This window comes from Manis javanica, chromosome 2 (assembly GCF_040802235.1).
Source record: "Manis javanica isolate MJ-LG chromosome 2, MJ_LKY, whole genome shotgun sequence".
NCBI classification, from domain to species: domain Eukaryota; kingdom Metazoa; phylum Chordata; class Mammalia; order Pholidota; family Manidae; genus Manis; species Manis javanica.
This window is the reverse complement of record NC_133157.1, coordinates 17,005,651-17,022,231: the sequence shown is the minus strand read 5'-3', so window position 1 is coordinate 17,022,231 and position 16,581 is coordinate 17,005,651. Positions and strand designations below refer to the sequence as shown.

The following is a 16,581-nucleotide window of genomic DNA, read 5'->3' as shown; positions in this document are numbered from 1 at the left end:
GCTTAGTGCATATGTTGATATATATGAACACTTTGGGTCACATTTAGCACCATCTGTTTATGCCACCTGCTGCCCCTCCTACTGGCTGCCTCGCTGACTGTAACTGCAAGAAAAAAAGGGATGTGGTTGAAAGGTGGAAGGAACAATTCCCTGACATTCCATTTTCCTTAAAGAATATTTTTTCAATTATGAAATAATGAAAAGTTGTGTTCTTTCTGGAAACTCTACTCAAACTTCGAATAGGGCAAAGTCACCACTGGAAGAGATGTCTCAAAAAGATACCTTCGATTATATGGTATGTAAACTATGTCTCAAAAAGCTGATACAATAAAAACAAATGAGATACTTTTGGACACACAGTCTCTTGAATAGCCTGTCAACACAATTGCTTGGATGGAGAAAGGAGAAGAGGGAGCTGGTTTGAGTCCTTGTCCTGGCACTAATTTATAGTTCCCTTTGAGTAAACTGTTTATTCTCCATTTCATCCTCTGTATTAATGGATTTATTAAAGTAAGGATCTTTCCAGTTATAAATTCCAACAACTGTGGTGCTGTATAAAACCAGGGTAAGGGGGCAGCTTAGTTTGTATTTTTGTATGTAAGAACATAGGGACTTCTTGGACCTCAGGGATTTCTTGGACCAAGATCTGTAAAAGGAGCCCTCCACCTCCCTGGACAGCTGTGGAATTGAAGGGACCAGAAGTATAGACCCCAAAGATCCTCAGGAGGAACCCTCAGGGTTCAGGGTTGGGGAGATGAAGACAATCAAGGCCAGCTCCAACCCAGGGGATCAATAGTCAAGTCAATCTCTAAGGCCGGGCTCACAGCCTGAACTCCGACCCACGACAAAGGTGTTACCAGAAAACAAGAATCTGGAGGCAGTTGATCGACATCATGAAGGAGGGAATCATGCCGGTTTGTCTGCCTCTTTGCTCATTTTTCCTGACCAAATACTTCTAAGTGTTTCAGTGGAGTAGACAAATGCCTCTCAGAGAGAATATACTTTTGGGAGTGCCCACCATGGTTAAGTAACAGCAAAATGTAAATGGTGAAAGGACTGAAACAGGAAAAGATGGAAGAAAAAGAAGGCAAGGGAGCATACTGGTTAGCAGCTGCGTGCCTTTGGATTATGTATCTTAGCCTCTGGGTCTCAAGTTTCCCACGCGTAAAGATACTAGTTGTAGAAGGGTGTTGTGAGGATTAACTGAGGTCATATGTGTGAGGTGCCTCTTGCCACACGGTGGTTCTCTGTTACTTCGCACCTGTTCTTACAGGGAGGCTGTCGGGCATGTGGACTCCGAAGTCAGTCCTGGGACCTGGGATAGAGTCCTGCCTTTACCTGTTCATAGCCATGTGACCCTAAGCAGATGCTTTCTCATTTGGAAGAGAATACTCTGGACCTCACAAGTTGTTATGGAGACAATGTGAGATCATGTAATTACTTAGTGCATAGTAGGAACTCAGTACAACTCAGTTGTCGCTCACGCCTCTGCCGCCCCCTCCACCAATGAACACACACCCCTGCATCCTTCTTGACCACTGTAAGCTTGGTATTGAGCTGTATAAACACCCTCTCCTGTGCCCCACTGCCGGGCTCCAGGCTGTGCTTCCTGATAGCTCTGCCTTCTATTCCCACCTTTGGGCAGGACTGAAATTCACAGGTTGGCAGATCAGCCAGGGAAAAACAGCCATGACTTAATGCTTTATCTTAGGCAGCTATAGTCAGGTCTAGAAAGAGGCACACTGTGATATCATTGTTTTGGAAGACTTAACTGTGTCTCACAATAAATTATAGTAATAATATGTACCATTTCCTGAGCATTTCTTCTATCCCATAATCCCCTTACAAAACATGATTTCATTTAATTTTCACAAAAGTACTGCAAAGCAAGTATAATTACACCCACTTTAAAGGTAAAGAAAGCAAAGCTCAGAAAACAAAAATGCCTTTGCCTAAGTCACACATCTGGCAAATCGATCAGACGACCACACAGAGGTTGATATACACATTGTTGTCGGTTGAAAGGTATACTGTTGGTAAGGGGCAGACTGATGTGTGTTGAGGTCCTACCATGGGCCAATTAACCATATGATTTCCTATCACCTCCAAAAGGTTCAGATGTTTTTCCAACTATTCCCCTGTTACATCCAAACTCAACTCTTGCTTTCCCTTAATTTCAGGCATTTGGAGATTCATCCTCTCATTCTTAAGAGTTCTCAATTGTGAGCAAGAGGCAATGGCAGTTTCTCTTACTGCTTGGAAGACGGAAGCACAAAGACGGAGGTCTAACAAAGAAGCCAGTGGCATCCCTCAGGAGCACCTGCAGGGCCTCAGGCACCACTGCTCTCAGATGGTTGGAGGGAATTTGGCATTCACCTGGCTTTTTCACACACCCGAGTTTGCATTTTGTTCCCTGCAATCAATGTCTACTCTGCAGGGGCCAAATCCCCACTCACCCTCCAGGGCTCTCAGATAGTTTCTCCTCCAGGGAAATTCCCAGCCCAGTCTAGGTGGTTAGGGGCTCACCTCTCAGCCTCACCTCTTCTACACCCAACCCTATGCACCCCCCCACCCCCACACACGCCTTGTTCTTGCCTCTGTCAAAGCATTTTAAGCATTTATCAAAAGGATCATGCTTTTCTGTTCACCTGTTAATCTTTCCCATTTGACCATGAGGTCCTTGAGAGCAGGGAGTGTGTTTCACTCATCTTGGCATCCTCAGTACCTGGTAAAGGGCCTGGCCTACAGCAAGGGCTTGAAGCATTACAGGGGAATGATGGAGGAGTAGGAAGGGATGAAGGAGACCATGAGAGATGGAGAGGGGAACGTGTCCTTGCGGATGCTTTCTGAGAGTGAGGCTGGGTGCTAGGGTCAGCTGCGGACAAAGCCCCGGGGAAGGCAATAGCTTATAGCTGTGCGTCGGCATTCCCTCCGGACCATTTCGTTCTCACTATAGGGTTGAAGGCAGAGACAAAACAAGGGCCCCATATGCATCTCCAGTGAAAGTGCCCGTTCTAAATGCAAGACCGCTGAGGAAGAAGGGTCCTGTCAGACAAGTCTGCTCCCTCACTTCATGCCTTCCCTTCCTGGGAGAGGAACTGTGACAGGGGAGCAGGTATGACCTGGCCCCTGTCTGAATGGCATCAGAGTAGCTAGCTTACAACAGTGTCAATCTCTTATTGCTTCCCCTAAGTAGAAGGACACCGGGGAAAGTCTCCAGTGCTTCAGATAACGCTGTGTGTGTGTGTGTGTGCGTGCGCGTGCACGCACGCGCGCACGCACGCGTGCCTAAGTCTACCAACCAATGTCTCTATCATCTATGAGTAGGTGTGCAGCTCTGGCAACCAGGAGTCTGAATTCGCTCTGAGTTTCCAAGAAGAGGAAGACCAAAAAATGCTTCTACCTGGTTATTAAATTTCCCCCTTAAAAATTGTAGGTTCTAATTGATTGCATAAGCCAACCTCAACTCTTCAATCTGTAGAATGGGAATAACTGGCCTAGATAGGCATGAAAAACACCTTACACAGGTGTTTTCTATTTCTTACTTTTATACCCTCGATAGATATTGCTAAGTGATCCCTGTGTTCTTTCCCCCGAGCCTGGTCCTAACCCACAACCTCCTTCAATGTAGCATCCCAGGCAGCTGCTACCTTTTGATCATAACTGGAACATATAAAGAGAAACTCAGGCCTGGCTGGATGACTGCTAAGGCTTCTTCCAGCTCTGACATTTTAGGGTCTGGCTTCATCTCATGATGTTGCCCCAAAGTTAGGACAGAGAAGAGAGTTGTACAGAGGGGCACCAGTGAGCAAAAGCATTTCCACTCCCACCCAAGCTGAGGGCCTAAACTCCAAATCTTTCCTCAGTTCTTGTAATGGCGGACAAGAAAAACAGAACAGGAGTGCAGATGGCTCCCTTGGGTCTGATGCCTGAATCTTTCTCTGGGGCTGCAATGGTATAGTTGGACGATCAGGGTTTTTGTGATTAAAGCAGCCTGGGTTCAAATCCCTGTTCTGCTAAGCTCCCTTCTGGGAACTCCAGCAGGTCATCTTACCCATCTGAGCCTCAGTCTCCTCAAGCGTGAAATGCAGATAACAAAGCTTACTTCCCAGGCTTGTTGCAAGGAGTAAATTGGATGAAATAATGTACGTCAAAGCACTTTGCGAGATGCACTGCCCTGAGCACATGTGAAGGATTATTATTCTTGGTATGCACTGATAGGAAAAAGACAAGGGTGTTCCGTTCCAGATGGACTCAATCTAAACTGGGGAACAAATGCTTTTTTTGATAATTTCATCTGGTGGAAACCGCAGTCTCGTGGGCCTACTTGTGTTTAATGAACCACATCCTGTATAGTCTTTTTGCATGGTTCTGAAGAGAAATATGTTGGTTCTCTCCTCTGGTGTGCAGCAGGCTAGAGAGGGTCCAAGCCCATATCTTACCTTCTCTGGCTTCCCTGCTCTCCAAGAAAAAACACTACCCCAGAGCAAGACAGAGCCTATAAACAGCTGCATAGAATGGTGTGAGGAGAGGGGAAAGGGTATGCAGCCACCTTGCAGTACCACGCTGGGGTCCTGGCACAGACGAAAGTAGCCAGGACCCCTGTTAACAGTTAGTGGGTATGAGGCTCCATATGACTTAACAGCAGAGAGTATGGGGCAGATGGGGCTGAAGAGGCTGGCTAGGGATGCATCAGATCTGAAAGGGCCCTGAGACCACAGGGAAGAGTTTGGAAGTTAGCCTCAGGGCAATGGCAAGACACCCGGGAGTTTTCATCCACGGAGTGGCCCAATGGGATCTGTGTTAGAAACAGCCCAAGATGGTTGATTTTATGTGTAAACGTGACTGGGCCATGGGGCTTACAGGTATTCGGTCAAGTATTATTCTGGATGTGTGTGTGAGGGTACTAGCAACAGTGTTTGGGACACGACAGTCAGTGTACTGAGGAAAGCAGACTGCCCTCCCTAGGGTGGGCCTGCCTCATCCAGGCAGCTGAAGGCCTGAACAGAACAAAAAGGCTGCCCTTCCGAGAGTAAGGAAGAGCTCCTGCCCGTTTGAGCTGCAATGTCAGTCCCTTCCTGCCTCTGGACTCAAATAAAGTATTGGCTCTTCTTGGGTCTCAAGACTGCCAGCTCTGGAACTGGAATTTAGGCCACCAGCCGTCCTGAGTATCCAGTTTGCTGAGCAGACCTTGGCTTGGAACTTCTCAGCCTCCCTAATCACATGAGCCAGTTCCCCACAATACATCTCTCTATATATATGCATTTATCAGGACACACACACACACGCGCGTGTATCCAGAGGCATCTATCTATCTATCTATCTATCTATCTATCTATCTATCTATCTATCTATCTATCTATCTACCCACCCACCCATCCACCCACCCACCCATCCATCCATCCACCCATCCACCCACCCATCCACCCATCCACCCACCCATCCACCCATCCATCCATCCATCTGCCTCTCTGCAGAACCCTGGATGATCCATGTCCTCAGGGCTGCTGTGTGGCTGGATTAACGGGGGACAAGAGTAGATGCAGGAGGACCAGGTAGGACACAAATGCTGGAGTCCAGGCAAGCCATGGTGGCAGCCCAGGACAGTGCAGCAGTGGTAAAATGAGAGAAGTGGGCAAATTCTAAAGCTCTATGGGAATTAAAATTGATTAAGACGTGAGCTGGTTTGGAAATGGGGGAGTGAGGGAGATGTTGAGGACTCCTAGGTTTCTGGTTCTGCCACTAAACCGATAATGGTGCTTTTTACTAGAAAACTGGAAAAGTCTTAGGTTGTGTGGGACAGTTTGGGTAGGCAAGGGAGCTAGCATGAGAGCAAATGTCAGAAAAACATGTGGAGGGGGAGCTATCAAGTGGGAGTCATGCAGGTAGCAGCCGTGACAGAGCCTGGCTGAGATCCCCCCAGAGACAACGGCAGTCCGGGAGAAGGGGCCCATAGGTCCTGTGCACCTACACCGACTGGTCTGGCAAGGAGGCTGTGCCCGCACAGGAGACAAAGGAGCAGGCAGAAAAGGAGGGGGGTAGCCAGGAAGATCTGGTACCATGGAAGCCAACTTACAAAGTACCTCAAGCAGGAAGGGGCCAACTCTGTCAAATGCTAATGAAGGTCAAGCAAAAAAAATTGCCCCCAAACCATTAAATCACTAGAGAAGTAAACTGGTACCCAAGTGGGTCTCAGCTCTGAAAAGGACTCCTTTTATCTCTGGTGTCTGTCTTTGAAGCAAGTTTCCTCAGGAAACTGAAGCCCCAGGAGAGTTCTTCGGCTCACATTAGCCTCTTGGCCACACCTGTCCTCACAAACGGAGGTGACATTTGATTTTCTTTTCCTTCTCCTCCTCCCATTTCAACCCCTAGGCTGCCTTTCAAACAGCCAGTCGCTCTTTTAAAGAGTAGTCTAGGAATGTTTCAGCTGACATTCAAAAGTGCATTGTAATTCAAATGGAAATGCAGAAATTCATTCCCTCGGACAGTCTTGGAAAGTTATAATAGAGATAAAACATCTTTTAAAGGTGGCAACAGACATTTATCTTTGGGGACATCTCTATATTATGGACGGTCCCCATCTAAACTCAAGAGCAGTGCAACCTTCACATGGAGAGAGTCCTTTCACCAGAGTCACTGAGTCTCTAAACTTAAAAAAGACCTATTAATCGAAGATGTTTTCTCTTGTATACTTTCTTTGTCTCTCCATGTCTCCTGTAGTTTGCCTTTGTCTCTCTCTCTGTTTTTCTGTCTCCTCTACCTCCCTCAGCTGATCTGTCTCTGTCTCTTTCTCTCATACACACACACATACACATGTACACACACACACACACACACACACACACACACAATAAACAATTCATTCACATACACGGACTCTTCATCTTCCATAGTCACTTTCTCCATGAAAAAGAAGGTAACTGAAAACTCAAGAACTCTATCAGACAGGAAGTTTCTGCATCCATCACTATCCTTCTAGAGAATGACAGGGGGGATAAAAGCACAGGTCACAGAGCTCTTTGACATTCCCCTAGTGTAGCCCCACAGTTCCCTCACTCTTTTCCAAGCCTCTCTCTACCGCTGGCCAGTCTACCCCTGTCCTTGGTCCTCAGTCAACTAACAAGGATGGGAGCAAATCAGCAGCCGTATCTGCCCACCCTCCAATATACACATGTGTACACCTACCCACACATACACCCCTGGGGAAATGACTATCTGAGTGGATGGGGCAGCCATGGACGGAGGGGATGGGCTGGGTCAAGATAACAGTTAGGTGCCCAGCTCAATACGAGGTAAGTCCATCCCTGACCTGCCTATTCTACTTTGCATATGGGGAAATTGAAAATTGATCTGAGGGAGTGAGTCATTTTGCCCCAGATTGCATGGCAGCTAAGAAGCAGAGCTGAGGCTTGAATCAGAGTCCATGTGACCACAAAACCTGTGCTTTACCTTCAAATGAGGAAGTCTTTATTCAAAGTAGCAGAGAGCATCTTAATCATGACATAAGACTTACGTATCAAGGCCACATCTAGGGAGAGCATATGACTGTCAAGTCAAAGAGTGAAATGGAACTCTGGTTGGGAGAAGGAGAATTTTTCAAACACAGGTGTATCAAGAACACAGCAGCATGTAGTCAAAATATTAAACTGGGCAAGGGACTCCAAACTTCATGAGGTGCTGAGGGCCCAGCCTCAGAGGAAGTTGGTGATGGTTAAGGGAACCTGACAGGCTGGACAGCTTCCACACAGATAATGCTAGGCCCTGGGGTGTCTGGGGATGACTTAGGCTACTCTAGTTACCTTCGAAGGCCCAGCTTTCCTCCTTCTGTCAGGTGCCATCTAACTGACCTGCCCAGTGTTCTAGTTGGCTCCAGACTGATAGAATGCCAAGGATACCCACCTGGTGGTAGCAAATGCCGCCTCCCCACCTAGATCTCTGTAATCCTTCTTGGCATGCCCAGTGCCCTTTGGGAATTGACATCATTAACTGGGTGTGTTATTCTAGCTTTCATTGCCCTGCTGCAGGCAAAACAATACATAGACCACCACTCTTGCTTTCTGCATCCAGAGCAGACATTGCTAATTGATCATGGCTTTCTTCCCCAGTGACCACAGTGTCTTCCATTCGGTGGTCTAGACAAGCCACTTCCCAACTGATCAGAACTGGCAGGTTCAAAGAAAGATACAGGCCATTGTATGACGGCGACTGGGTTCCCTACCATGTGCCAGTCCCCTCCCTCTTTCCAGCTGTCTACCAGTGGGTGAAATTCTGTAACGAAAATGATGCAATGTTGGCAGTCTAAGACAGATGGGAAATGAGCAACATGGGGGCGGCACGCACGTCTTATCTGCTGTGGTGCCCCAGCACCTGGCCCAAGGTCTGCACAGAGGAAAGGCTTCAGACGTACCAGTGAACTAAAGACTTAGTAAATGATAAATGTGACTTTTTACCCCTGTGGAATGCACGCTGAGAGCACTTAGGGAGATGAGAGGAAAATAAAGCTCTTATGGGAGACATTTTCATTAGGCACATTCACCCCAATTTTGCTTTCCAATGATTTCCAGTGGCTGCCCCAGATCACACAGAATTATAGCCGGAGCCCCATCAGCAGTAAACCTGGGAAGGCTGGGGTGTTTGCTTTTAATGCCTGGGGTCACTAGATCTAGGAAGCACTGGGCTCAGGCTGGAGCTCAAATACCGTTTCAGGCACCAGCACAGTGTGTGACCCCGGCAGTCCCTTGCCTTATCTAAGCTTCAGGTCTCCCTTCTCTAAAATGAGGAGTGAGGCCTTCTTGCCTCCTTTGCCTCAAAGGGTAGGTGGGAGGACCCGAGGAAAGCCGTCTATAGACCGTAAAGGGCTGGACAAATGTCTGTGGTTAGTTTCTTCTCCCGAACTCCTCGTCCAGCATGGACCAGTCGAGGGGAAGCCACTGTCTGGGGCTAGACACAGATCTCAGAGAATCCTGGAACCTTCATCCACCACCCTCTCTGGGTTCTGAGCATATCTGCAGGTACTGTCCTTTAGTAGTGACAGAGGTGCTTCACAGGGAGAAATAAAAGCTGAGGCCACACGTTAGCAAACGCTGTAGCCAGGACTAGAATCATCAGCTGATGCCCACAGGTTTTGCTTTATTGTAAACTACCAGTTTTCATGCACTCATTGTAAGTCAAGCATTTTACTTGTATTACCTCACTTTATTCTCTCAAAAGCTGTGCGATAGAATCACTACCCTTCATTAAACACACGAGGAAACAGACACTTAGAAGTTGCTTTGCCCAAGGTTACCTGGCAGGGATGTCAGGTAAAGCGACGGGACTGGAAATCCTGTCTGTCCTACTGCAACATTTCTCTACCTCTCCTCTCCCCACAAGCTCTCCCCCCAGGGTGACCAGCTTTCCAGCCCAGATTCTTCCTGACCTGGCTCCCGCTGGGCCCTTGTTCAGCACACATCAAGGACACAGTTGGTGGCTGGGAGAGAGAAGGATCCCTTAGCATTTCTGGGTCCAGAGTCTTTCATTCTTCGGGGATTCCCAGCTTCTTGCCCTCCTAAGCCCAACCTTCACTCCCATATTTAAAAAGTAAACCCATAGTGTTTGATGTGCTGTCCAGGTCATAGAAAGACAGGAAGAAACAAACCCAGAATGGTTAAATTGGCCTCAGTGTATCCCCACGTGCTTCTTGGGAATGAACACGGATGATGGAAGAGAGAAAAGAACCTTTACAAGAAGCCCAGAGAGCAAAGCTAGCAGGCCAAGTTCACCCAGCAGGTTCGAGGCAAACCCGGCTCTCTGGGACTTGACGAGGCCCTGGCTGCTGTGTCAGCCTTCTTGCTGCCCCCTCCCTCTCCTACTTGCAACAGATGGCATGCATCCACCGTGTAAGGAATGGGGTGTTCCGCAGTGAAAAGGTCCAAGGCCTGGAAGCAGCCAAGAATGGAGATGGGGTGGGATTTGGCACTGCAATAGATTCCCAGGCCCCAAATGTGGATGAGGCAAATGAGTTCAGTGGCCACAGTGAGCAAAGGTTTTTATAAACATAACCTAATTGTATTACTTCAAAGTCCTGAAGCTTATTGCCCTGCTTAATGATGTGTCACATTATTTATAGGGTCGCACAAGGAGACTTCTATTGATTTAATGCACTTCCTTAAAGACCGTCATTGTCACCGCCATAAAACAGAGCTCTTCCCAGACAACTCAATTATGTCCCCTGCGCCTATAAACCACCCGGTGCCCCACACAGCTGTGCGCAGGAGGCAGGGAGGGGCGAGTCCACTATCGGGGAAACCATAGGGAGGGTTCTGGAGATGGCAAAGGCAGGTAGGCTGGGCCTCATCTAGGCAGGGCAGAGGGGTGGTTTGGAAAGTCCTCAACGCACAGTATGGAGCACCCCAGCCCTGTGCTGGCCCTGCCCGAGGTGCTGCGGGGCTGAGCAACCTCCCTCCTCCCTTGGGGCCTTGGTTTTCCCAGGTGCGTAATTGGAATGCTGGGCCCAGTGAGACCAGTAAGGTCCCTTTTGGCTCCCACATCCTGTGGTTTTATGAATTATGGTCAATTTGGCTCTTGGAGATAAGGTGGCTGAGCCATGTGAAGGAGGGGCAGGCATGTGTTTGACGTCACTCCTCAGCCATTCCATCAATCAAGAGGCTTTCTTTTTAAGTCAATTGATGATAATAATAATAATGAAAACAGGAAGCAATCCTCACCCTGTTACTCATTAGCTGTGTGTCTATGGACTCTTGACATATCCGAGGCTCATTTTCTCATCCGTGAAATGGGGATGTGAACTCATGAACCCATTAAAACACATAATGTATGTATGCAACATCTCTACCTTTCTCAAAATGCTTTCACATAAACCACTTCCCTTCAGTGTGGGAGGTAGAGGAAAACAGCTGCTTAGTGCCCATTTCACAAGAAGGGAAATAGAGGTGGGGAAGGAAGGAATTTCCCAAGTTGAATGGCAGAGCCTGGTTTCCGGCCTCTGGTCTGGGGAATTCCAATTGTGATAATGGCTGTGGATCGCAGAGAAATGGTGATCCTCACTGAGAATAAAAGCCTTTCCACGGGAGGCATGTGAAACTGTTGCCTCAGGCATGAGGTGACTGCTCCCCAAGGGCCTGGCACTCTTCCTGGGTGCTTCCAAGAAGCTGAGAGAGAAGGTGTCCAGAAGACACCACTTCCCCATCCCAACCCTGTTTCAATGTGAGGAAGTTTAAAAGAGGAGCGCGCGGGAGAAGCCAGAGTTCTGAAGCCCAGACCACCACGGCCTTGGTGTCCAGAAACGCCTGAATGAATCCCCAGGAGTCATCACATGGGCCCCTCATTCTGTCCCTGGTGGGACTGAAGCCCAGATCGGGCAGCAGCCTGCCTGAAGCCATACCGTTCATCTGTGGTTGGCCCAGGATTTAGCACCAAGGGAGCCCAGCTGTCTCCCACGCAGCATTACCTCCATGCCCCACCTGGCCAGCAGCTTCAACAAGGACTCCCGGCTTACCTTTCTGGTACTGGAGCCACAGCTGCTGCTGGACCTTCTTGCTGGGGAAGTGGATGACGCAGGTGAGCTCAGAGCCGTAGAGCGCCTCTGCGATGTAGTGGGAGCCGTAGTGCTGGAGGAAGGACAGCAGCTCCTCCCGACTGCTCTCCTTGGTCAGGATCTTAAGGACGTTGGTGAAGCCTGGACGGAGGAGGAGCATGCAATGGAGGTCAGCCCTGGGAGGCAGGTGGCTGCCAAACTAAGTGGCAGAGGTCTCTTCCAGCCTGGATTTGGTGCCTTATCCCTTACCACAGTGGCAGCACTAGTCCAAATGTGTACAGCCTTCCCTCATTTACCAGGCAAAGGCTGCTCTCTATGGGGGACCCATGAGACAGAGTGACCGAGACAGTCCAGAGAAAGGCCAGAAGCTTGGTGACCTTGATCATGGGGACTTGAAAGTCATAATCACGACACCAAAGCTGATGTCTATTGAGCAACTGATGTGCACCAGGTACACTGCTAGATGCCTGGCCCACTTAGTCTAATTGAGCCTTTTTTTCAACACTGTAATCCCCATTGTGCAGACGAGCAAGTCAAAGCCCAGAAACTGTGAGTGATTTGCCTGGGCCTCCACACAGAGGAACCAGGATCCAGCCTGTTTCTGCTCTCACCCCAGAGCATAGGCATGTTCAACTGCACCCAATAATCCAGGGCTTGGAGCCTCCAAGGCTGGAGCCCTGGGGCTGCACTGGGTCAGCAGATTCTGTGTCCTGAGACATGATCTGGCTTAGCTTCTTGCGCTGCCTGCCTTTCTGCCTCTGCCTTCCTAAAATAGTTTTATGCTTTGTCTCCTGATGCTGTCAAAGGCCTCATTGCTGCTCTACCACCTTAGTCTTATGTCGAAGAGACCCAGTCCTCAGTGCCTAGTGCAGGGCCTACTCTGGGATCACTCAGGAACTGCTGCTGTCTCCCTGCCCATCCTCCAATAGGCAGGTTGCCACCAAGCTACTCTTTCAGGAGCCTTAAGATCCTCTGGGATCCTCCCTACTGGTGGATAGAGCCCACCAATGATATCTGGGTATTCCAGGGCTTTAAGGTCATCTCCCAAGAACCACCTGCACCAGGCTTTACTCCCAGCAAATCAGTTTTCATACTTCTCCTGAATGTGACCTCGGGCTTCCAGCATCCTTTCTTCATTTACTGTTGCCACTGCAACATATGCACACAGACCCACCCCACTGTTGATCCGAAATGGCCTCCCCACTTCCTCCCTAAGCCACACCCATCCTGCAAGGCCCTGGGAAGTCACCCCTCCTCACCCAAGAAGCTTTTGCACCATCCTGGCTGGGGGCACCTAACTCTTTGCACCTGCAACAGGCCCCACCTTGAAAGGAAAAGCTCTGTCTATTTCTCTGAGTCGGCACCAGCAGCCCTCCCCACCGCCAGCAGGTACATGCACGGGGGGCACTGTTCCTGGGCCATGGCAGACCCACCGACCACAGTTATTGTAAGAACAACTGATTCTGTGCCACATCAGAGTGAAATGTAAGAGAGCAAACTTCTTCCACATTAAAAATGAGCTCCAATTTGCCAACATTTCGTTTGCAAGGGGGTTCTGAGGAATGCCATTATTGATTAATTAAAGCAGATACACCTTTGTGGTTCTAATAGGGACATCACAGCCCGTTCACAAGGGCAGTATGAGGGTGTGAGTGGTGAGGAAAACAGAAGCAGGACTCAAAGAATGGGCTCTTGATTAGAATAACCCCTCTCCATCAACATGTTAACTCATGAACCTGGATAATTAAAGCAGCAGTGTTAATGATGAGATTGTTTCTATCAAGTTGTAAGTAACAACACCATGGAGATGCCCTGTGGCTCTTTACTCAGGCAGACAAAACTGCTACTGCTTTGCTTCTGTTCTGCCATTTACTAGCTGTGTGACCTTGGACAAGTTACTTCTCCTCTCTGACCCTCAGTTTCTTTATCTGAAAAAAAAAAAGGGATAAATAATGCTTCCTTACAGGACTGATAGAGATCCTAAGATTTAAAAGACCATAAAGGGCTTGGATGATGTCAGCAATAATTACTATTTGTACTTCCTAGAGGATGAAGCCCTCCGATTCCCAGGCTGAAAGAGCTCCATGTTGCTCATGAACAAAATGACACTGAAACACAAAAGAGCTGGCAGATAATTAGAGGACACTTGGACACTACTCCGTGGCAGTGTTATGAGTAAGAGTCAGGCCAGGAAACTCCAGGCCAGGCCCTATTTTTCCACATTCCTTATTTTTCAGTTTTCATTTTTTAAAAATTCCATCAGCAAACATGAGCACCAACAATGTGCCAATTCTCTGCCAGTTAGAGAGAATACAGGAATGTAGGACACAGGGATAAACAGGACCCAAGCCCTCCCTGCAGTTCTCAGGTCAGTGGAGAGACAGACAGGGCTTAGCATCAGGCACTTGTAAGTGCTTTGACATATGCAGTCGTGCCCAAGAAATTCCCTGAATTATTCTGACGGAGATGAAGAATGCAGGAGGCATCTCCAAGTATTGCAGGAGGTATTCCCTGGGCAAGGAGATGCAGGCAGAGGGAACAGCATGTGCAAAGTCATGAAGGCATGGAAGAACATGCCCCACTTTGATAACTACAAACTGTCCCCATGACCTGAAGCACAGAGGTCATGCAGGTAAAGTGTGGGTGATGTATATGTATGTGTGTTGGAGGGGTGGCTGTTACTGTTGTTCAGGACATGGGTAGGAAAAGAGATTGGCCAGGAGAGGCCAGAGGAACCAGCACCTGGGAAAAACTCAGAAGCCTAAAATACTGAGACCATAAATGTGACTTAGGCGGTCATTGGCCCCCCTCTCCTGTTCATCTTTCCATGGCTGCTCAGACACCCCTTCCTCCGGAAGCCCCTCTGACTCCTCAGCACAGAGCGCCCCCTCTTCTGTGCCCCTGCGGCCCCGTTGTTGCCTTGACCCTACTGCAGTGTGTTTATGTCACCGTCACCCTGCCCATCAGCCCTCCCTGTGGGCTCCTTGATGGCGGGGAGGGCACAGCTTCCTCCCTCAGCATCCCCAGTGCCGGCACAGGACCTGACAGACCCTCTGTGCTTGGGAGCCAATCCTCAGTTACACCAAGGCCTCAGGCTCCCCGGGGGCCGTCCTCACCTGCTGAGAGGGTGATGGTGCTGAGCTTCACACGGTAGAGGTTGCTCCGGACCCGCCACTGCTGCACCATGGGGTAACCCATGGCCTCGTCGTACCTGATGTCTCCTGGGGGAGGGAATAAGCAGGTCACGTGAGCCCAGCATTTAGACGCCTCTCACCGCAACCCGCCCGACACCGCTGGGCTCTGGTCAATGGCCACCTCTTCTAAGTAGGCAGAGGCTCAGCCTCCGAGTGCTGACTCTCACTAGGACCCTTGACTTTATCTGGGCCCCACCCCCAGGCCTCTTCCTAGCCTCTGCTCTCAGTCCCATCCCTGCTTTTTCTCTCTGCTCAACAGTTTGCAAGGTGCCTTTACCCTACAAGCAAGAGTAGAGTCATGGTTCTACCAAACCCTGTTGGCAGCTTGTCATGGGCATTAGATGTCCTGGTGCCTCAATTTCCTCACCTGATACTATGGCTAATGCTGATCTTATTTCATAGGTACATTGTGAGTCTCAAGTAAGGTCACAGAAGCAGAAATCCTTTGGTAACCTGGAAATGCTGTAAGTAGACTAGGGCCAGCCACCCACAGCCCATCCATCACGAATTGCCTATGACAACAGATGACAACAGTCATAGCAGAGACAGGCTGCAAAGCCTAATCCATTTATTATCTGACCCTTTATGTTTGCTGACCCCTGTGTAGACCATTGTTGCCTAACATCACATAAAATACAAATGCATGTACATAAAAGTTTCCCATTTCAAGCAAGACAGAGAAATACTGGCTAAACAAAATTAGACAAGATTTAAAAAAAAAACCTGTACGATTTCTTAGCATCTCAAATAGATTAATTTGCATTTTAAGGCTCCATCAAAGTATTTCCCAAACTTCTTTGAACAAAGAACCTTGTCTTTTACAGAAGGTCCCCTGGAACTCATGTTCCACAGAATGCGTTTTAGGAAGCATAAGTAGAGACACAAAATAAAGGAAAAAAACACAACAAAATGTTAGCAAGAGGTTAACTTTGGGTGGTAGGTGTTTTCTGATTCATGTTCATCTCCATTTTCTAAATTTTCTCCTTTTTGGAGGAGAAACTCCTTTTTGTAATGGTAAACTCCTTTTTGTAATCAGGAAAAAAAATACATGAAAAAGAAATGCTAGTCACATCATCAGTCATCATTATTATTGTTGTTATGTATCCTCTGCAAATGACAGGCACATTTTCTACCCTTTTTTCTTGTCCCCTGGTGAGGAGGCACTTAAAGAGATACTTGATACCAAGATTAAAATGAGAATCTCATTGGAACAAATGATTTCTTCCTGGACGTTACAACAGTATTAAAGTTGTCCATTACTGTCAACATTTTTTCCCCCTCCTTAGCCTTTTCAGCAATAATATAATTTTTTAAGAGGCTTTCACTTTAAAGTAAAATATTCATGATCCCCAAATATATGTCTACTGGAGCGTGGTCGTTTGGTCATAAAAAGTCCTCTCTGTTTATCTGCTCAGCCTGTCCTGTCCTTTCTGTGCAGAGGCTGGGGAGAGAAGAACGGGTCGGGAGGAGGCAGCGGACTGTGTTCTGAGTCAGAGCGGAAAGACATTCTGCACAGGAAGGCAGCCTCTGCCGCCATCTGTCCATGATCATCCTAACTCAGAGCAGGCGTGGAGGGGTCTCAGCAGTTGGGGCCCCTCCCCAAGAGTAGGAGGCAGAACATTTTGATGCAGGCTGTTGAGGTACAGCTCATTAACTTGGTGGCATGACGTCCAAAAGGAAAGGAGAGAATATGGTCTGTTCTGATGCTCAAGACATGGATAAAACCGTCTTGTCTACCCCTCATCCTGCCCCCAGTCCTCGCCTGTGGTGGTCTTCACTCCATCCTGCACTGTCCCCATTCCAGGTCCTTCCTGGATCCCACCCTGGTATACAAGCTCCTTCAGGAGAAGT

At 48.4% G+C, this 16,581-nt stretch overlaps 1 protein-coding gene across 8 annotated transcripts in view; it reads right to left on the bottom strand.

Annotated features, from left to right (window-relative positions):
* The window catches only part of ASTN2 (astrotactin 2), an 836,776-nt gene that overhangs the window by 223,901 nt on the left and 596,294 nt on the right, over positions 1-16,581 (bottom strand). For all 8 annotated transcript variants that reach the window (XM_073225555.1, XM_073225566.1, XM_073225572.1 and 5 more), the window contains 2 exons: positions 14,653-14,757; positions 11,498-11,677 (listed from right to left, as the gene is read on the bottom strand). In XM_073225555.1, coding sequence (XP_073081656.1) covers positions 11,498-11,677; positions 14,653-14,757 — 285 coding nt within the window. The remainder of the gene's footprint in view (positions 1-11,497; positions 11,678-14,652; positions 14,758-16,581) is intronic.